The sequence below is a fragment of the Pseudophryne corroboree genome, chromosome 3, assembly GCF_028390025.1.
Source record: "Pseudophryne corroboree isolate aPseCor3 chromosome 3, aPseCor3.hap2, whole genome shotgun sequence".
NCBI classification, from domain to species: Eukaryota; Metazoa; Chordata; class Amphibia; order Anura; family Myobatrachidae; genus Pseudophryne; species Pseudophryne corroboree.
The window spans coordinates 706,537,784-706,561,146 of record NC_086446.1 but is presented as its reverse complement, the minus strand read 5'-3'; the positions used below and the strand labels follow the sequence as shown (position 1 = coordinate 706,561,146).

At 42.8% G+C, this 23,363-nt stretch overlaps 1 protein-coding gene across 1 annotated transcript in view; it reads left to right on the top strand.

Annotated features, from left to right (window-relative positions):
* LOC135057412 (alpha-2-macroglobulin-like) overlaps positions 1–23,363 on the top strand; it is a 139,014-nt gene that overhangs the window by 93,367 nt on the left and 22,284 nt on the right. Inside the window, exons 18-24 of the mRNA XM_063963302.1 lie at positions 2,146–2,371; positions 4,300–4,420; positions 7,155–7,276; positions 8,860–8,911; positions 10,783–10,866; positions 10,983–11,159; positions 19,957–20,032. Coding sequence (XP_063819372.1) covers positions 2,146–2,371; positions 4,300–4,420; positions 7,155–7,276; positions 8,860–8,911; positions 10,783–10,866; positions 10,983–11,159; positions 19,957–20,032 — 858 coding nt within the window. The remainder of the gene's footprint in view (positions 1–2,145; positions 2,372–4,299; positions 4,421–7,154; positions 7,277–8,859; positions 8,912–10,782; positions 10,867–10,982; positions 11,160–19,956; positions 20,033–23,363) is intronic.

The window sequence follows — 23,363 nt, the reverse complement described above, 5'->3', positions numbered from 1 at the left end:
ATTACATATTATGCCACACATCATAATGCTCATTACATATTATACCACACACGCTAATGAATATTACATATTATGCCACACACAATTATACCACTGACACCATTTTATAAAAATGCCCCTTATAAATTATGCCCTAGCGGTGGGCTGGTGCTACTGTGTACCACCACCATATTTCTTAATGGTACTCCATACCACCCTACTTTCAGCACTGCCCCCAGGGTTCTGTGGATGGCACCATTGCAGTCCCATGGTTCCTGCATCTGGCTAGCTGTGTGTGTGGAGCTGCACCCTGTAGCCAGTATTGCTGCTGCAGTGCTGCCTGCAGTGTTCTGTAATCTGTATACACTGTAGATATGCACACTGCAGCAAGTACAGCCACCCAGATCATCCTGAGGATGCTCCAGGCAGTACTATCCTTCCCATTGCTGGCAGCCCCGCCCCCTTCGGCATGACACCATGTGCTCACCGGGTGTGGTTGGCACAGGGTGATTGAGTAGGGTGCAGTATAGTGTGCAAGATTCCTCAAAGTAACAGCGCACTGCTCAAATGTTCCTTCTTTAAGCAGCAATATAGTTAATAACTGTATTATAATGATAGTCAATTTTCCACTATTAAGGTAATTAAATGTCCTTGGAATATATAATGATGACTTTTAAAGACTCCCAAGATTATGTGAGCAGCGCTGGGGTTTGGAACACACTGGAGCAAAATATCATTAACTGAATCTAGACTTGAATTTTATTACCACATGTGGCTTAAACATAGGAAATCAACACATATATATATATATATATATATATAAAATAAATGGCAAAATGAAAAATGAAAAAACAAACAAAAAAAAACATGCACTTAAAAACACAGAACAAAAATTATTTACACCAAAATACTTTTGATGCTAAGGTTATTAAACATTGTAAAGAGGAAAAGTGGAGCATACTGTACAATCAGATCACCAGCTATTGTTTTATAGAATGTTCTAGATAAGTGAGAACTAATTACTAGTTTGGCTATGAACAGAGCGTGCACCTTGTAGCTTGTTTAAACTAACAGAGAGAGGGGCTATCCTCTTTTGTTTGATCACTCATCTACTAAAAATAATCAGCTGAGCACTGAGTAGCCAATGGTCTAGGCCCTATGATGTAGGAACCAATGTAGTTGGTTGGCCCAAGTACTGTATGCTATTGCAATGGCTGCTGTGTAATGTGACATGGACCTCATGTATGTTATACAGGGACCCTGGAGAGGTGATATCGCTGCCAGCTCTTGAGGGATCCTCTGGTTTCTGTAACCAGTACTCAGAAAGAGTATTGAAAAGAGAACCTGTTTTTACAATACTGAGGCTGGATGGAATTTGACTAGATTTGGGCAACTACAGCATGTAAAGCAGACTGGGTCAAGACCTTCACGCGACTGGTCTCTCAGTTTATGTAGATGGTTTCATCCTTTAAATAGAAGTCTCTCTCAATGGCAGTAGAATGAAAGTAACATTTAATCAGATAATCCCTATAATTAATGAGTGAATAATCCTAACACAACCCATTTAAAACTTGCTAACATACACCGTAGGAGTTGGTTGAACTAAAATTCTTTGTAGTTCTTTTGATATTGTATGTATCTAATTGGCTACAAGTTATTCTAAGCATACCCATTTCATTTCATCTCTTCCTGCTCCATGTTTCCATAGTTTAGAATAATGATCACAAATTCTCTGAACCTGGTCGCATTCTCCAATAGATTGTTTCACGTTAGATCCGCTTCTTGTTTTAATGAGAAGTTAAAGGATGGATTGTAAACAAAAAATAGAAGAAAAAAACCCAAACAAACAGATCAGTACAGTATATTCATGATGATTGCGCTTCCTGCTCCTACACATAGACCTACACATGGATCTACTTGTTACTGTAGCTACATTGGAATTCCACTGTGTCATCTTGAAATAGTAGCAGCATTTTTAAGGAACTGTATGTGTCAGTTAACACTGATACATTAGTTGTATTGTTGGCAGTTGTATTTTTGTAGTTGTAAACTTTAACACTGCATTAACTACAAGATAATTATTTTTTTGTTAAATTATTAATTATTATTATTGTTGTTGTTAATAAACACTATTCATTTGAACCCAGCACTAATCTTGTTTTACAGCCCAGAGGGACACACAGAGCTGAACCTGACTACCCCTGATAGTATCACCAAGTGGATAACTGATGCCGTCTGCCTGGGAAATTCTGGAATTGGTGAGATAAAGGATGTTGGGCTCACCACCTTCCAACCATACTTCATCGACCTGATATTACCCTACTCTGTGGTACAAGGAGAGACATTTACAATCCAAGCCCTGGTGTTCAACTATGTGAAGAGCTGTGTGCTGGTAAGTACAGTTATAAAACAATAGTAGAATGTTCCATTAAGTTTGCCAACTGTAGATGTCAGCCTACCATACCACAGAGCCAACTGTGCCCTTTTCAAAGATCCATCATGGGTGTAACTTTAGTGGTTACAGTGGGTGAATACAAAACATGAAATGCGCAGTGCAGGATGATATTAGGTGCCATGTCACACAGGAGAGTGTATAGAGATGTTGTGGGCTGTAGTTCATGCTTCTCTACTACATACTAGCATCCAATTTACATGATTTTAGCTGTTTTTATCAATGATTTAGAAACAAAACACCAGGATCTGCACACATCTATAGTGGAGATATGATTACCCCTGGAAATAGTGAAGGCGCCATTTTTCAGAGATATGTGGATGCACAGTAAGTTCTGACACAGTGTCAGAGGCTACAGTATGCATGCAGCAATGAGAGGGTACAGGCAGGCTCAGAGGCTGCACACAGACCCACTCCACTCACAAGATATCCCTGAGTGGTAAATTATCCTGCTAGACAGATATTACTATTTCCCTTTGGCATGTTATACCCCCCTCGTATGGCAGGACACCAGTAAGTTAAATACTTAGAAAGAGAGGATCAAAAGATCTTCTCAATGTAACATAGTAACATAGTAACATAGTATCTGAGGTTGAAAAAATACAATTGTCCATCGAGTTCAACCTATTTGTGGTCTCCTATGCATGATGATTTGACTAAAATTTCTGACTGATGCTGCTGTCAGCCGTTGCATTTTATCCCTATTTATAGTAACTATAATGCATGACTATGCACCATACCCCTCTATATGCCCTTAGGTTTTTCCTTGTAAATTATTGCCAGTTTAAAAATACGGGCAGTCTTGGCTGAAATGCGGGACCCTATTACATTTCCCCACATATATACTTAATCAAAACGGTATTACCTACCACGTTATCACATTAATAATCATCTTAATAACCATTCTCTGATGTTTTTTTAAAGAGACAATTACTTACAAGGCAAAACCATGCCTTGTAAGTGATTGACCCTTTAAAAAAACCTCAGAGATCGTCCGGCAACCCGCACCTCCGGTGATCTTAGACTGCATTACACCCCGCCGCATCTATATTTAAACAAACATCACAAGTAATAGATGTAGAAAGTAATTATTAATTAATTATTTAATATTTTTTCTTATTTATTTTCTATTATTTAAGTTTCTAAAACTATAAATGATGATACTATACTGTACAGTATTTGCAGTTTTAATTATGTTGTTTTCAATATAAGCTTGTCATCGATAATTATTCATATATTGGTTTCATTTGAACAGTAGTTATTAAATTTAAAATCATATCAATCTAGTCTTTTAATTCTGGTACATTTTTGAGATTTATCATTGATCCGTTATCTGACCCATGATAGGACTGTTTGATGGGTTTGCAAAATCCAATTGCTATATTCTAAATATGAATTAATACTTCCAGCTTATACTGAATATTTGTGGCAGAATTAATAACCCATGTCAAACAGTATACTAACATGGTGTCCTGTATACATAAGCTTCAACGGATCCACCAACAACTCAAGTGTGACTGTGGATTTTTCTAGCTACTACTGTACCAACACCATATTTTCCAGTAGCAATGAGTTGTCAGTGGTAGCGAGCCAAAAGCCAGTCTAAGATGCCAAATCTTGTAAATATGAGTCACCAGGTAAACATGTTTTGAAAGGGGTATAACTTCTACACAAAACTGTTTCAAACATTTTCTATTTACTGTAGCTTGTATAACCTATAAAACAAATGTTTTGGTCCTCTTGTACAGTTTTCTTACAAGCAGCACATCTTTTTTTTACTTTAAAAAAAATCACATTATTGTCTCCTAATACAATAGTTTATAAGCATAGTTCATGTATTTGTTGCTTTTACTGTGTCATTATTGCAGGTGGTGGTAACACTGTCTGATTCAGAGGATTTCTTAACTGTCCAAAAGAAGGAGCAGGCCAGATGTATATGTGAAGGCCAATCAACACACTTTACCTGGGAAGCCACAGCCCTACATATAAGTACTGTATAGCTTTGTGATAAATTTGAAATGATCGGGTTTAAAGATATTAAAATGTATACTGTACTTAAGGTATAGCAATAGCACTATGTTCACCATTATCCTTCTTACTATACATACCTCCCAACAAGTTCAGTTTCTAAAGATGTAAAACCTGATAGTGACTATGGGATTGATGTATCAAGCAATGAAAAGACTGGAGGCATGGACCGGTAGAGAGGTCCCCATAGCAACAAATAAGCTTCTACTTATCATTTTATAGAATGTACTACCTCGTAGTTGATTGGTTGATATGGGCAACTTCTCCACTGGTACACTTTATAACACTTTGCACTGCTTGTTTCAATACATTAACCCATAAAACTAGCATGATCAAATGGTATTGATTGTATGTACCACCAAACAATGTGAATGAGTCACAAAATACAGAGATGGTTTGTTTTTAGTTTATACAGTAGAACCTATGAACCTCTGCTGCTTTACACATATACTAGAGATACACTATATGGACAAACGTATTTGGCAACACCTGTTAATTATTGACTTTAGGTGTTTCAATTAGACCCTTTGCCACAGGTGTATAAAATGAAGCACCTAGCCATGCAGTCTCCATTTGTAAACATTTGTTACAAAATGGGTCATTCTGATGAGCTCAGTGACTGCAAGCATGGTTCTGTGATAGGATGCCACCTTTGCAATAAGGTTCGTGAAATTTCATACCTGCTGTATATTCCATGGTCAAATGTAAGTGAAATTATTAGAAAGTGGAAGCATTTAGGAACGACAGCAACTCAGCCATGTAAAATCACAGAGCGCGGTCAGCAACTGCTAAGGCGCATCGTGCGTAAAAGTCGCCAACACTCTGCTGATTCCATAGCTGAAGAGTTCCAAACTTCCACTGGCATTAATGTAAGCACAAAAACTATGCGGCGGGAGCGTAATGAAATGGATTTCCATGGCGAGCAGCTGCATGCAAGCCTCACATAACCACGTCCAATGCCAAGTGTCGGATGGAGTGATATATAGCAGACCAACACTGGACTGTGGAGCAGTGGAAACGTGTTCTGTGGAGTGATGAATCACGCTTCTCTGTTTCGCAGTCAGATGGGCGAGTCTGGGTTTGAAAGATGCTGGGAGAACGTTACCTGCCTGGCTGCATTATGCCAACCGTGAAGTTTGGAGGAGTAGGGATAATGGTATGGGGCTGTTTTTCAGGGTTTTGGCTAGGCCCCTTATCTCCAGTGAAGGACAATCTTTATGCTTCAGCATACCAAGATTATTTGGACAATGCTATGATTCCAACTTTGTGGGAACAGTTTGGGTAAGGACCTTTTCTATTCCAACATGACTGTGCCTCAGTGCACAAAGAGAAAGGACATGGTTTGATGAGTTTGGTGCGGAAGAACATGACTGGCCCGAACAGAACTCTGATCTCAACCCTATCGAGCACCTTTGGGATGAACTGGAATGGAACTTGCGAGCCAGGCCTTCTCGTCCAACATCAGTGTCTGACCTTATAAATGCGCTACAAATGAATGGGCACAAATTCCCCCCAAAACACAATCTTTTGGAAAGCCTTCCAAGAAGAGTGGAAGCTGTTATATCTGCAAAAGGAGGACCAACTCCATATTAAAGTATATGTATTTGAATACAATGAAGTTACAGGCCCTGTTGGTGTAATGGTGAGGTGTCCAAATACTTTTGTCCATATACAGTTTTGTCTATGAAAAATATATAATTTACTCTATGCAAAGTCACGTGTAAATTAGTAATGCTAAATATGATTAATAGTATTTATCATGGAGTTAAAATTCCAAAGAGATGGAGTTTATAAGAGTAGCCTGGGGCTATATTGGTGGTGTCAACTGCAAATTAGGTTCCAAATTCTAGCCAACTAGACTTCCCTGTGGGTAAAAATTAAAGAATTACTGCCCTACCCTACATTCACCTGGACATGACTAATATCATCTTAAAAGCAAGATACCTAACGACTGGAATTGAGAATACATTCTGTATTAGATACCTCCTCCCTTAATGGGTGAATGCTAAGTTCTGGAGAGCTGTGCTCAGAGACATGGGCTCCACTTGAAAATCATTGTGCAACTTTTACTAAATAATAATAATATATAAAGTTTGTAGACATAATAAAATGGTAGCAATACAAGAAATTTAAAAATGTGATAGCTGGTCTGGGTGTGGTATAAAAATCAGCACTGTTTAGGCTATCAGTCAATAGGTCAACACTGAATGGTCGACATGCATTAGATTGACAAGTACAAAAGGTCGACAAGGTTAAAAGGTCAACATGACAATGGTCGACACAAATAGTCTACACACTTTTTTTGTCAAATCTTGTATATTTCATCATATGTCACCATCATCAGGACAAACATGTAACCTCGCGGGCACTCTTCACTCACCACTTTTTAGGTAATCTTACTATTCCCAATCAATGTCCACATGGATAGTAAATCAAACAAATGTTGGGAAATGCAAAACCGCCCCCCAAGAAACGTGTCGACCATTTGTATGTCACCAATTGGCATGTTGATATTCTAAACATGTTGACCTTTTGTACCAGTCAACCTTAAGCACTGCCAACCTTTCATCTGTCAACGTTTTGTACCTGTTAACCTAATTCATGTTGACCATATGGTGTTGACCTAGACATGGTTGATCTATCATCAGGATACCGCCTACTTACTAAATATCATTGTCCTATCTTCACTTTATAGAGAACTTAAAGATCCATGTGAGCAGCGGTTCTCTGCAGTTGGAAGGAGAATGTACTGAAGATCCACTTTTGTTGGGAAAGGATCGTAGAGAAGACTCTATTGAGAAAACTGTTGTGGTCAAGGTAAGAGTTAAAACATAGTACCACAGCTTAGGGCCCTACAAGGGCACAACTTACGTCTCTCATTGCGAACTATAATGGACAGACAAAACTTGCCACATATCCCACACTATGGGCGGGATGTAATAGGGTCCAAGATCGCCGGATGAGTGGGATATCAGCCGATCTCGAACTCTTTTACAGCCTGCCCTATATTTCTGAGCTTGGCGAGACCTCCCTACTCTTGCCTAGAGGCGTCACTAAGCTTATAGACACCCAGTGCGATGGGCTCAAAAGAGGGAATTGCTTCGTGGGATGGGTGCGTGGACTCACGGGACGGGGGCATGAATTGCCTTCCCGATCCCAGTTTTCATGATGCTGGGGTTTGGAAGGAGCAGGCTGTCCCCAGGAAGTGCTCCTACTTCAGTGCCCCCTCTTACACAGTGACAGGAGCCGGGTTGCTGCACTGTAATGTTACAGTGCAGCACCTACTGTAGCTCCTGTCACTGAGCAGGAGTTGGCACTTTGGTGTCACCCCCCTTGTGACTCCACTGCTCTTGCCCCCTAAATATAACTAATACTCTGATCATTCCCCACCACATACTGTTCAGGTACTTCCACATGTCCCACCAGGAAGCATGTGTGCTCATATGGAAACAATGAAATGCAGAAATAAGAATTAAAGAGTGTAGAGTGGATGCATCTGTTCTCTTACTTCATCAGTGTGAGATCCTCAATCTGTTGTTGTGTCTCCCTTCTTAGTGGTGGAGAGATATCAAGAATTGGGGAGTGATAAAGTGGGGAAGTTACCCAAAGCAAACAATTAGCCTCTAGCTGTCATTTATCTATCACAGTCTTTGAAATGACATTTACAAACTGATTGGTTGCTTTAGGCAACTTCTCCACTTTATCACTCTCCAAGGCTTGATACATCTCTCCCTCAGTCTCCACTGGGCACTTCCTGACAGAGACTTGATGTAAGTTAACAGAAAATGTTCCCTTTCTCAAAATATAATTACAAATTTTCATTGTTATTGTTACCTTCTCTAAGGGAGAATTCAATTGGGTGGAAGGTTTTCACTGAAAAAAAAAAACCACTAGCAAACCTAGGGAGAGTAATTACATAAAAATAAAAATAAAAATCTTATCTCTCCTGTGGTCTCCACGTCTCCTGGTGGTCTCCCTTTTGTCTTCCCACTGGCAAGGGGTCTGCTGGGAAGCAAGTTACTGTAGCTGCTGGGTGGTGAGCGGGCTGCTTGGCGAGGAGGTGGATACTGGGAGATGTAGTTCTCTAATTTGCTGTCTCAGGGGGTCACATACACACAAGATAGCCACACACACACACCGGAGGTCACACTCAGACACATACAGTCACACACACTAACATACTTACCGCTGCTGCAGGAGTCTCCCTTATTCAAAATTCTGAAATCCAAAATTTTCCAAAATTCAAAAATTTTTGAGCAGAACTGAGATCACCTTTGCATTCTGATGGTTCAATGTATACAACCTATGTTTCATGGTCAAAATGATTAAACTTATTGTATTCTCCTCTGGTATCTTCTACTACACCATTAAAGACATCATAACTTTTATGCTTGTTTTAGGCTAGAGGCCATGAAGAGCAGAAGACAGAGACCTTCCTTCTTTACCCAGCAGGTGAGTGAAGGATGCATAGAAACATAGAATTTGTCGGCAGATAAGAATAACTTGGCGCACCTAGTCTGACCCTTTTTTTATCCTTTAGGTAATCTCAACCCTTTTTGCACCTTACAATGGATATAGTTCAAAGGATACAGTTCAATTATTACAGTTGGACATAATAATTAAAGTCTAGCACAATACGTTCTACAGTATGTTAGTTGAGACTCATCTTTAGATAGATAACCCGATCACTTTGGACTCTAATTATCATTATTATGATTAAAAGTGCTAGGATCTCATCAATAAAAAGTTACGTTTTGCTGCAAATCACAATTATCTTGCTACCTTGGGGAAATGTCACTTATTGCTAGAGATGTGCACCGGATCATTTTTGATGGATTTGGATTTGGCCATGATTCGTCGTTGTCCGGTTTTGGATTTGGATTTGCCAAACCACATTTCCATTTTTTTCAAACATTATCAAAGAAAGCTAAAATCACATAATTTGAGCTTTTTTTGTTCCTAGAGTATTATTAACCTCAATAACATTAATTTCCAGTCATTTCCAGTCAATTTCGAGCACTGCACATCTCACAATATTGTTTTCTTCAATATTGGTGAAAGGCTGCAGAGAGCTGGCTGGTTACTAAGCAGTAGAGCAGCGGCAGTTTATAGCACATCTATACAATTTTGCCACATCGTACTGAGGTACAGTGCACAGAACAGTACAAACCATTGATCTATGTATATATTTTTATTTTTTGAACACTCAGAGCAGTTGAAACTGTATGGGGTCACAGGGCTTATAGATGCAAGTGGACAATGCGCCCTAGGGTAAACCACACCAAACAGTACAATTTACAGCAAAGTTCAGCGCAGCATACAGCAGCGTGCCCCTATACACAGTCACTATACAGAGCACAGCCACTTTTGAGTCTGGAGTCTCTTGCTAATACAGCACAGCAATACAATACAGCACAGCCACACCAATACAGCACAGCAAATACAGCAGAGTACAGCTGCAGCAAACAGCAGCGTGCAGCATACCCCTAAACAGTCATTATACAGAGCACAGTCACTTGTGAATCTGGACACAGCACAGCCAATACAGCAGAGTATAGCACAGCAGTGTGCAGTGTGCCCCCATACACAGTCACTATAGAACACAACCACTTGGGAGTCTGGATACGGCACAGACAATAAAGCAGAGTATGGTGCAGCATACAGCAGCATGCGTTATTGTGAAATGGCACCGAGTCCTAGCCATGGTGCCTTGTATAGAATCCAAGTCCCACAAGAATCCTACGCTGGGAGGATGACATATGATCTCAATGCGGGATCTGTGTCTGGCGAGAATACCCAAGACACATCTTGGGTGGACTTGGATTACCGAAGTTAGGAGCTGTTATCCGGACTGCTCATCTCTACTTATTGCTATGAAAGATTGGGCTCAGCATCCAGTTCTACTTTTTATTATATCAATAAATAATTCATTCATTCCTTCATTCATTCATTAAAGTTTTAAAGTTACTATAGATATTATATTATTAACATTACACAGAAAAGTATTTCTTAACAAAATAGATGCAATATTGTGGCTCTTGTGGATATATTTAGGAAATATCAGGTTATGCAAAGTTATAACTATATTGATTATTTACAGAGTAGTTACTTTACCTAAATAGAGAGATTAACTATTTGGACATATTGATTAAAAAGTCATGAGTTATCAAGCCATGGGTGTTAAAATATTGTTTACTTTTGATTTTATCTCCCTTGAATTAATATCCCCTCTGCTGTACCTGTTGTGGAACATTTCTTCCAGTTGGTATTTTTTAAAGTTAACAAATTTACTCTCCCAATTGAATTTTATGTTTTCTTGCCAGATACCAGTGAGAAAATCCACGTTTCCTTCCATGTGCCAGAGAGATTTGTTCCAGGCTCCGCCCGTACACACATGATTGTTTTGGGTGAGGAGTCTGCTGAGGAAGAACCTCATTGAGATTGGATAATATTATTTTGATTTACAAGTACATTAATGTTAGCGCCATTGCATTATAACTAACTATTATAACTTGCTTTGCAGGTGATCTCATGGGTAATATTGTCATTAACTTGGACAATATTGTAGATATGGCTGATGGATGTGGGGAGCAGAACATGGCAAAGCTATCTAGATATGTGTACACAATGCAGTATCTACAGAGTACCAAAGAACTAACTCCAGAACTCAAGGAAAAGGGAGTGAAAGCCATGATTAGAAGTACGTTATATGAGCTGTGTATCTTAATAAATATTAAAGATGTGCTGTTCGGTTCTTCAGAAATATAAACCCACCTGAATTTTGTGGTTCAAAACTGAACAGAGTTACAGTTTGGATCCCCTGGGAGGATCTGAATCCAGTCCCATTCCAGATCTATTCCCATAACAGAATTCAGATTTTAAATCCGAATTTTGGGTTTTAGATTTCTTGAAAATTGATAAATACAGCTAATATTATGCAATTTAGACCTATTTTTTAAATGCAAAACTTAAACTTCGGATTTTAAATCTGAATTCCGAAACAAAACAGTTGCCAAAACCTAAAAACAAAACAAAAACATTGAGGTTGGTTTTGGCAAAACCAAAACCAAACCACGAGGGTCCGCGCACATATCTAAAAAAATACAGAGGAGTGTTATTGTTAAAGCGGAGCAGGAGCAAAGAAAGTAAAAAAAACAAGACTTAGCTCTTCCTTTAAGTCTGAATATACCTGTTACAACCCAATATTGTCCCTTATTTGGGTTTAAATCATAGTCTATGATAAAAACATATTCTGTTGCTTTAATATTCTGATTTCCTTGTTCCTACATCTATTTCACTCAGTCCATTGCTACAGATTTTTTTATTTTATTTTGTACCTATACTGAGCTAAGGTCTATTCTGATATATTTGTATCAAAATGGAGAGATGTATCAAGCCTTGGAAAGAGATAGAGACATTTCAGAAAACAAGCAATTATGTAATTCTGCCATTGTACATTATACTTATAGCACACTGAAAAGTGGTCGAAAATGGCCTGGATTGAATAGCTATGTCTGGACATAATTGAATACCCCCCATAGTCTTCTGCTCTGAATTTGATCTGATTAGTATGGGTGAATAAAAGCCTTTCTGTCTCTATTTTCTCTTACGTCCTAGAGGATGCTGGGGACTCCGTAAGGACCATGGGGTATAGAGGGGCTCCGCAGGAGATAGGGCACCTAAAACGAACTTTGACTATGGGTGTGCACTGGCTCCTCCCTCTATGCCCCTCCTCCAGACCTCAGTTAGATCTTGTGCCCAGAGGAGAATGGGTGCACTGCAGAGAGCTCTCCAGAGTTTTCTGTGGATAAGAATTTTGTTAGTTTTTTTATTTTCAGGGAGTCCTGGTGGCAACAGGCTCCTTGCATCGTGGGACTGAGGAGAGAGAAGCAGAGCTGGCTTGTCAAGTTGGGCACTGTTTCTAAGGCTACTGGACTCCATTAGCTCCAGAGGGGGTCGGAACACAGGTTTCACCTGGGGTTCATCCCGGAGCCGAGCCGCCATCCTCCTCACAGATGCCGAAGACAGAAGCCGGATGAGAAGGCAGAAGACATCTTAGGTGGCAGAAGACATCAGATCTTCATTGCTCCCAGTCACACACACAGAGCAGCACTGAAGGGTGCAGGGCGCAAGGAGGGGCGCCCTGGGCAGCAATACACCTCACATTTGGGCACTGACAAGGTAGATTAGGCTGCTGGGCATTAATTCTATGATCCCCTGCCATTTTCTATAAAAAAATCACCGGGACCGAAGCCCGCCGTCGGGTGGGCGGAGCTTGATCCCCAGCACTAACCAGCGCCATTTTCTCCACAGAAGCTGCATGAGGAAAACGCTGGCTCCCTGGTCTCTCCCCTGCTGAACATTCAGGCTGGAAAAAAGAGGAGGGGGCATTTTGAGCGCAGTGAGTGGGAATCTGGTCAATTTATAGTTATATAAAAGCGCTATCTGGTCATATCTTTCCAGTGTTATTAAGCGCTGGGTGTGTGCTGGCATACTCTCTCTCTGTCTCTCCTAAGGGCCTGGTTGGGGTTTTGTCCCCTTATAGGTAATCCCTGTGTGTGTGTGGGGGGTGTCGAATATGTCTGAGGTGGAAGGCTTCTCCAAGGAGGCGATGGAGCAAATGAGTGGTGTGTCCCCGTCGGTTGTGCCGACTCCGGATTGGATGGACATGTGGCATATGGTGAATGCAAGTGTGGCATCTTTACATAAAAGGCTTGATAAGGCTGAATTAGGGGGAACATCAGCGAGTCAATCCTCGGATTGGACCGACTCACAGGGCCCGTCGGGGTCTCAAAAGCATCCCTTAACAAAAGACACTACTACCGACACGGACTCTGATTCAAGTGTCGACTATGACAAAGTAAAATTGCACCCTAGGGTGACTAAAACCATTCAGTGTATGATTGTGGCAATAAGGGATGTGTTGCATATTGAGGATGAACCCTCGGTCCCCGACACAAGGGTACAAGGAAAAGAAACAGATTATTAATTTTCCCGCATCTCACGAATTTAAGGATTTCTTTGGGAAAGCTTGGGAGACTCTGGACAAGAGACCGCAGATGCCCAAAATAATTTATATGGCATACCCCTTCCCTAAGCAGGACAGGGAGATTTGGGAATCTTCCCCTACTGTGGACAAGGCCCTGACACGCTTGTCCAAGAAAGTGGCGCTACCGTCTCCTGACACAGCGGCCCTTAAGGACCCTGCAGATTGCAGGCAAGAAACTACCTTAAATTGTATTTATTCTCATACAGGGGCTATGCTAAGACCAACAATTGCGTCAGCATGGGTGTGTAGCGCGATTGCAGCTTGGACAGATGAGCTGACAGATCAATTTGATAATATGGATAAGGATACTATATTCTTAACTCTAGCCCACATAAAGGACGCAGTCTTATTTATGAGGGATGCTCAAAGGGACATTGGATTTACTAGCTTCTAGGACCAATGCCATGTCTATCTCAGCGAGAAGATCCTTATGGACTCGCCAATGGACGGGTGATGCGGATTCCAAGAAACATATGGAAGTACTACCCTATAAGGGTGATGTATTGTTTGGGGATGGGCTGACGGACCTGGTTTCCACAGCGACAGCAGGTAAATCAAATTTTTTACCATATATTCCCCAGCAGCAAAAGAAAGTAACACCCTATCAGATGCAGTCCTTTCGGTCACACAAGTCCAGAAGAGGTCGGGGATCTTCTTTCCTCGCCAAAGGAAAGGGCAGAGGCAAAAGAGCATCTGCTGCGGCAGGTGCCCAGGAACAAAAGTCCTCCCCGGCTGCTCCAAAACCCACAGCATGACGCTGGGACTCCCCCGAGGGAGTCCGCACCGGTGGGGGCACGTCTTCGACTTTTCAGTCAGGCCTGGGTCAGTTCGGACCTGAATCCCTGGGTGTTGGAAATAGTTTCCCAGGGTTACAAATTGGAATTCGAGGAGGTGCCCCTGCGCCGATTTACCAGCTTCCACATCAGAAAGGGATATAGTGTTAGCTGCAATTCAAACGCTGTGCACCAGCAGGGAAGAGGTTACTACTCAACCCTATTTATGGTCCCGAAACCGGACGGTTCGGTCAGACCTATTTTGAATCTGAAATCCCTAAACCTGTACATAAAAAGATTCAAATTCAAAATGGAATCTCTCAGAGCGATAATATCCAACATGGAGGAGGGGGAGTTTATGGTGTCTCTGGACATAAAGGATGCGTACCTTCATGTCCCCATATATGCCCCCCATCAGGAATACCTGAGATTCGCTGTACAGGATTGTCATTACCAATTTCAGATGTTGTCGTTTGGACTCTCCACTACCCCGAGGATTTTCACCAAGATAATGGCGGAAATGATGGTGGTCCTGCGCAAGCATGGAGTCACAATTATCCCATACTTGGACGATCTCCTGATAAAAGCGAGATCAAGGGAGAAATTGCTGAGCAGTGTGGCGCTCTCTCTGAGAGTGCTCCAGCAACACGGTTAGATTCTAAATCTACCGAAGTCACAGTTGATTCCGACAACTCGACTACCGTTCCTAGGTATGATACTGGATACGGAACAAATGAAGGTCTTCCTCCAATAGAGAAAGCCCAAGACATCCAGAACATGGTCAGAGACCTGCTAAAACCAAAAAGGGTGTCAGTTCACCAATGCACTCGAGTTCTGGGGAAAATGGGGGTGGCCTACGAGGCCATTCCCTTCGGAAGGTTCCATGCAAGGACTTTTCAATGGGACCTTCTGGACAAGTCGTCGGGGTCCCATCTGCACTTACATCGGAAAATAACTCTGTCCCTAGGGGCCAGAGTGTCCCTCCTGTGGTGGTTGCAAAGTGCTCACCTCCTGGAGGGTCGCAGGTTCGGAATTCAGGATTGGATCCTGGTTACCACGGACGCGAGCCTCCGAGGATGGGGAGCAGTCACACAGGGAAAACATTTTCAGGGTCTTTGGTCAGACCAGGAGTCCTGTCTACACATCAATGTGTTGGAACTCAGGGCCATTTACAATGGCCTTCGACAAGCGGAGAGTCTTCTTCGAAACCTACCGGTTCTGATTCAATCAGACAATGTCACCGCATTGGCTCATGAGAACTGCCAAGGCGGGACAAGAAGCAGAGTCGCGATGGCAGAAGCCACAAGGATCCTTCGCTGGGCGGAAAATCATGTAAGCGCTCTGTCAGCTGTCTTCATTCCGGGTGTGGACAACTGGGAAGCAGACTTCCTCAGCAGACACGATCTCCATCCAGGAGAATGGGGACTTCATCAAGAAGTCTTTGCAGATGTAACGTGTCTTTGGGGAACTCCTCAAATAGACATGATGGCGTCACGCCTCAACAAAAAGCTTCGAGGGCATTGTGCCAGGTCTCGGGACCCTCAGGCAGTAGCAGTAGACGCTCTGATAACACCGTGGGTGTTCAAATCGGTCTACGTGTTTCCTCCTCTTCCTCTCATCACAAAAGTGTTGAGGATCATAAGACGAAGAAGAGTACAGATGATACTCGTTGTCCCAGACTGGCCTCGAAGGGCCTGCTACTCGGATCTACAAGAGATGCTCACACGGGATCCCTGGCCTCTTCCTCTGAGGGAAGACCTGTTGCAACAGGGGCCCTGTGTATTTCAAGACTTACCGCGGTTACGTTTGACGGCATGGCGGTTGGACGCCAAATCCTAGCCAAAAAGGGGATTCCGGAAGAGGTCATCCCTACTTTAATAAAGGCTAGGCAGGAGGTGACGGTAAAACATTATCACCGTATCTGGCGAAAGTATGTGTCTTGGTGTGAGACCAAGAATGCACCTACGGAAGATTTTCATCTCCACTTCCTACAGACAGGAGTGGATATGGGCCTGAAATTAGACTCTGTTAAGGTACAGATTTCGTCCCCCTTGATTTTCTTTCAGAAGGAATTGGCTTCTCTTCCAGAAGTCCAGACGTTTGTAAAGGGAGTGCTGCACATCCAACCCCCTTTTGTGCCTCCAGTGGCACCATGGGACCTGAACGTGGTGTTGCAGTTCCTAAGATCACACTGGTTTGAACCACTTAACAAGGTTGAGTTGAAATTTCTTACCATGTTGAAATGTTGTTGGCCTTAGCATCAGCAAGGCGAGTGTCAGAAATGGCGGCTTTGTCACACAAGAGCCCCTACTTGATTTTTCATGTGGATCGAGCTGAATTGAGGAAACGTCCGCAATTTTTTTCCTAAAGTGGTTTCTTCTTTCCATATGGATCAACCTATTGTGGTGCCTGTGGCTACAAGTGACCTGGAGGATTCCAGATCCCTGGACGTAGTCAGGGCCTTAAAGATTTATGTAGCCATGACGGCTAGAATTAGGAAAACAGAGGCTCTGTTTGTCTTGTATGCTGCTGATAAGATTGGCGCACCTGCTTCGAAGCAGACTATTGCTCGCTGGATCTGTAATACGATTCAGCAGGCTCATTCTATGGCTGGATTGCCAGTACCAAATTCGGTTAAAGCCCATTCCACTAGGAAGGTGGGCTCTTCTTGTGCTGCTGCCCGAGGCGTCTCGGCATTACAGCTTTGCTGAGCAGCGACTTGGTCGGGGTCAAACACTTTTGCTAAATTCTACAAGTTTGATACCCTGGCTGTTTGCTCAGTCGGTGCTGCAGAGTCATACGCACTCTCCCGCCCGATTGAATGCTTTGGTATAAACCCCATGGTCCTTACAGAGTCCCCAGCATCCTCTAGGACGTAAGAGAAAATACGATTTTAAACCTACCGGTAAATCTATTTCTCCTAGTCTGTAGAGGATGCTGGGCGCCCGTCTCAGTGCAGAATCTCTGCAAGACTTGTATATAGTTGTTGCTTACATAAGGGTTATGTTACAGTTGGAATAGGTCTTGGACCGTTACTGTTATTTGTTCATACTGTTAACTGGTTATGTATGTTCCAGGTTACATGGTATGATTGGTGTGGGCTGGTATGAATCTTGCCCTTGGTTTGCTAAATCCTGCATTGTATTGTCCATCTCCTCTGGGCAGTTCTCTAACTGAGGTCTGGAGGAGGGGCATAGAGGGAGGAGCCAGTGCACACCCATAGTCAAAGTTCTTTTTAGGTGCCCTATCTCCTGCGGAGCCCGTCTATACCACATGGTCCTTACGGAGTCCCCAGCATCCTCTACATATTAGGAGAAATAGATTTACCGGTAGATTTAAAATCTTATTTTCACGTACATGTCCACAATAAACTGATTAAAGAACTTTTTTTAGATATACAAAGTCTAGATGCATGTTTCTAAGTTTTAGGCAGTGTAATTAGAGTGGCCTACTAAAACACCTACCTTTTATTATAAAAGTAAATACTACCTTTTATAACACAGATGTTACTGATATATCCAATCTATAAATATGGCATTGATGAGTTATGATTAGTTCATGTGGAAGGTGTTTGATACAAATAAGATCAGAAGTATTTAGATGCTCTGTCTTTGACTGTAATATTCCAGTAGAGTATAAATGAATAGTCTCAATATTACTTCCTCATAGGAATGTATCATCAGTGTAGAAGTCACATGTTAAGGCCAATTGCAGAAGATGTTATGGAACAGAGAGAAAATTGCAAAAAGGCTTAATGAATACATACATAATATATACATACTGAATAATATTGCCAATAGGTATTGATGGTGAAGTATATGAGAGCAGTGAAGGACTGAATTATGCTACTGCAGGGATTACAACCTAGAAGCATAGATATCAAGAAAAGGGCTCTTCTTTAGAAAGTAGGCATGGTTTACCCTCTGTGTGCTATGCCCAAAACCGTCCTGCCATATTCAATCCATATACAACAGTGGTTCCCAAACTCAGTCCTCAAGGAGCACTACGGGCGGGATGTACTAAGATGTTACGCTGCGCTAATAGCCCTCTTACCGCTCTGAAGCCCTCTTATCGCTCCGAAGCCCTTTTACCACTCTAAAGCCCCCTTACCGCTCTGAAGCCCTCTTACCGCTCCGAAGCCCTCTTACCGCTCTGAAGCCCTCTTACCGCTCTGAAGCCCCCTTACCGCTCTGGATCCCTCTTACCGCTCTGAAGCCCTCTTACCGCTCTGGAGCCCTCTTACCGTTCTGAAGCTCTCTTACCGCTCTGAAGCCCTCTTACCGCTCTGAAGCCCTCTTACCGCTCTGGAGCCCTCTTACCGCTCTGAAGCCCTCTTACCGCTCTGAAGCTCTCTTACCGCTCTGAAGCCCTCTTACTGCTCTGGAGCCCTCTTACCGCTCTGAAGCCCTCTTACCGCTCCGAAGCCCTTTTACCACTCTAAAGCCCCCTTACCGCTCTGAAGCCCTCTTACCGCTCCGAAGCCCTCTTACCGCTCTGAAGCCCCCTTACCGCTCTGGAGCCCTCTTACCGCTCTGAAGCCCTCTTACCGCTGTGGAGCCCTCTTACCACTCTGAAGCCCTCTTACCGCTCTGAAGCCCTCTTACCGCTCTGAAGCTCTCTTACCGCTCTGAAGCCCTCTTACTGCTCTGGAGCCCTCTTACCGCTCTGAAGCCCTCTTACCGCTCTGGAGCCCTCTTACCGCTCTGAAGCCCTCTTACCGCTCTGGAGCCCTCTTACCGCTCTGAAGCTATCTTACCGCTCTGAAGCCCTCTTACCGCTCTGAAGCTCTCTTACCGCTCTGAAGCCCTCTTACCGCTCTGAAGCATGTTAGAGTCTTCCTCAGGCTCCCGGCTGCTACGATCAGGTCTGAATTACCCCCTAAGCCCTAAGTGTGATAGGAAGAAGTGATTCCCATTTTGTCCAAAAAATATACAGGGGCAAAATTATACGAAATGCAGACACTGGAGATAATATTATTAGTATGCATTTACAAAACGGGGTTACTATTGTTTTCTCCATCACATTGTTCATCTGTGGTTTTGTTTATACAGGAATTTAGTTATACAGAACAAATATTTTTCTATTTCCATGCAATCTGAATGGACTGTTTATTTACCCTTTCATTGCTTATGTCTCTAGGGCCTAATTCAGACCTGATCGCTCCTTTGCAAATTTGCAGAAGTTTGCGATCAGATAGTTGCCACCCAGACAGAGGGAACATCTGCCCCGTGCAAGTCTGCGTACGCCGTGCAAAAAGCTTTGCAAATGCCGATCAGTGGCAGATCCCTGAAAACACTTGGGAATGCCTGCCTTTTTCCTGACACTCCCAGAAAATGGCCAGTTACCACCACTAAACGTCCGCTTCCTGTCAATCATCCTGCGTACGTCTAGCAATAAAAGAGACGCTGATTTCTTTCACAGTTTGGCCTAGAGTGTGCGCATTATGATCCGTACGCATTGCAGTCAATTGATAATCGGCCGCCTTGCGAATTCGCACAACAGCAGTCAGGTCTGAAAAGGCCCCTAGTTACATCCAGTAGTTATCTCTCACTTTTAATTTAAGTGCAATGAGATCAATTATAATATTTTTCAAATTTTAACAGAAAGAAATAGCTGGTAAAAGAGGAACCTACAGATATTTATTTATTTATTACTGACATGTCTTTATCTTGCAGATTACCAGAGACAACTGACGTTTAAACATGAAGATGGCTCATATGGAGGGTTTCCAGGTGGTCCTGGAAATTTCTGGTATGTAGAAAACATTTACAGTATATGAGTTCATCTATACAGTCTGATAAAGAGCAATTTTTAGTGATGAGTGGGTTCGGTTTTACTCGGTTCTCAAAACGGCATTTTATTGGCTCACAGATGTCACGTGTTTTGGATAGCCAATAAGGTTCGGTTTTGAGAACCGAGTAAAACCGAGTAAAACCGAACCCTCTCATCACTAATTTTGATACACGCTCTGCACATAAAAGCACGGTAGTTACGTTTTTCCTTCTATACAATACATGAAAGTATCTTGGGGGTTTGGATACACTTTCTGATTAGTTGAAATAAATTTACCTGTCAAAACTGAATATTGTCCAGGTCAAATAAAAAACTCTTTATTGTTGCTTTTACACAATTTTCTCCAATCCCATGATCCCAGAGAAGTATACAGGGAACATCTCTAAAAATAAACACCACAGATGTATAGACACAAACTGGGATATTCAATTGGCCCCATCACTGTCGAGTGATAAGTCTCGCCGGGGAAGGGGGGCTATCTAATTGGCCCCGATAAGCCGGCGCATGCAGCGGTTTATCGGGGATTTTGTTTCACCTGCCTTCGGCAGGCGAAGCAAGATCCCCGATAACAGCCCTGTTTTCATCCGAAAATGGGGCTATATCACCCGTTAACAAACAGGTTTCACCATTTTACTGGCCAAGCTAATCAAATAGTCTAACCGCAACACCCGAAGAAACTAGAGATGAGCGGGCTCGGTTTCTCTGAATCCGAACCCGCCAGAACTTCATGTTTTTTTTCACGGGTCCGAGCGACTCGGATCTTCCCGCCTTGCTCGGTTAACCCGAGCGCGCCCGAACGTCATCATGACGCTGTCGGATTCTCGCGAGGCTCGGATTCTATCGCGAGACTCGGATTCTATATAAGGAGCCGCGCGTCGCCGCCATTTTCACACGTGCATTGAGATTGATAGGGAGAGGACGTGGCTGGCGTCCTCTCCGTTTAGAATAGATTAGAGAGACACTTGATTTACTAATTTTGGGGAGCATTAGGAGTACTCAGTACAGTGCAGAGTTTTGCTGATAGTGACCAGTGACATCCAGTTTTATTTATAATCCGTTCTCTGCCTGAAAAAAGCGATACACAGCACACAGTGACTCAGTCACATACCATATCTGTGTGCACTGCTCAGGCTCAGGCCAGTGTGCTGCATCATCTATTATCTATATATAAATAATATTATATATATCTGTCTGACTGCTCAGCTCACACAGCTTATAATTGTGGGGGAGACTGGGGAGCACTACTGCAGTGCCAGTTATAGGTTATAGCAGGAGCCAGGAGTACATAATATATTATATAGTGAGTGACCACCAGACACACAGTGCAGTTTATTTAATATATCCGTTCTCTGCCTGAAAAAAGCGATACACACAGTGACTCAGTCAGTCACATACCATATCTGTGTGCACTGCTCAGGCTCAGGCCAGTGTGCTGCATCATCTATATATATTATATATCTGTCTGACTGCTCAGCTCACACAGCTTATAATTGTGGGGGAGACTGGGGAGCACTACTGCAGTGCCAGTTATAGGTTATAGCAGGAGCCAGGAGTACATAATATTATATTAAAATTAAACAGTGCACACTTTTGCTGCAGGAGTGCCACTGCCAGTGTGACTAGTGACCAGTGACCTGACCACCAGTATATATAATATTAGTAGTATACTATCTCTTTATCAACCAGTCTATATTAGCAGCAGACACAGTACAGTGCGGTAGTTCACGGCTGTGGCTACCTCTGTGTCGGCACTCGGCAGCCCGTCCATAATTGTATATACCACCTAACCGTGGTTTTTTTTTCTTTCTTTATACATACATACTAGTTACGAGTATACTATCTCTTTATCAACCAGTCTATATTAGCAGCAGACACAGTACAGTGCGGTAGTTCACGGCTGTGGCTACCTCTGTGTCGGCACTCGGCAGCCCGTCCATAATTGTATATACCACCTAACCGTGGTTTTTTTTTCTTTCTTTATACATACATACTAGTTACGAGTATACTATCTCTTTATCAACCAGTCTATATATTAGCAGCAGACACAGTACAGTGCGGTAGTTCACGGCTGTGGCTACCTCTGTGTCGGCACTCGGCAGCCCGTCCATAATTGTATATACCACCTAACCGTGGTTTTTTTTTCTTTCTTTATACATACATACTAGTTACGAGTATACTATCTCTTTATCAACCAGTCTATATATTAGCAGCAGACACAGTACAGTGCGGTAGTTCACGGCTGTGGCTACCTCTGTGTCGGCACTCGGCAGCCCGTCCATAATTGTATACTAGTATCCAATCCATCCATCTCCATTGTTTACCTGAGGTGCCTTTTAGTTGTGCCTATTAAAATATGGAGAACAAAAATGTTGAGGTTCCAAAATTAGGGAAAGATCAAGATCCACTTCCACCTCGTGCTGAAGCTGCTGCCACTAGTCATGGCCGAGACGATGAAATGCCAGCAACGTCGTCTGCCAAGGCCGATGCCCAATGTCATAGTACAGAGCATGTCAAATCCAAAACACCAAATATCAGTAAAAAAAGGACTCCAAAACCTAAAATAAAATTGTCGGAGGAGAAGCGTAAACTTGCCAATATGCCATTTACCACACGGAGTGGCAAGGAACGGCTGAGGCCCTGGCCTATGTTCATGGCTAGTGGTTCAGCTTCACATGAGGATGGAAGCACTCAGCCTCTCGCTAGAAAAATGAAAAGACTCAAGCTGGCAAAAGCAGCACAGCAAAGAACTGTGCATTCTTCGAAATCCCAAATCCACAAGGAGAGTCCAATTGTGTCGGTTGCGATGCCTGACCTTCCCAACACTGGACGTGAAGAGCATGCGCCTTCCACCATTTGCACGCCCCCTGCAAGTGCTGGAAGGAGCACCCGCAGTCCAGTTCCTGATAGTCAGATTGAAGATGTCAGTGTTGAAGTACACCAGGATGAGGAGGATATGGGTGTTGCTGGCGCTGGGGAGGAAATTGACCAGGAGGATTCTGATGGTGAGGTGGTTTGTTTAAGTCAGGCACCCGGGGAGACACCTGTTGTCCGTGGGAGGAATATGGCCGTTGACATGCCAGGTGAAAATACCAAAAAAATCAGCTCTTCGGTGTGGAGGTATTTCACCAGAAATGCGGACAACAGGTGTCAAGCCGTGTGTTCCCTTTGTCAAGCTGTAATAAGTAGGGGTAAGGACGTTAACCACCTCGGAACATCCTCCCTTATACGTCACCTGCAGCGCATTCATAATAAGTCAGTGACAAGTTCAAAAACTTTGGGTGACAGCGGA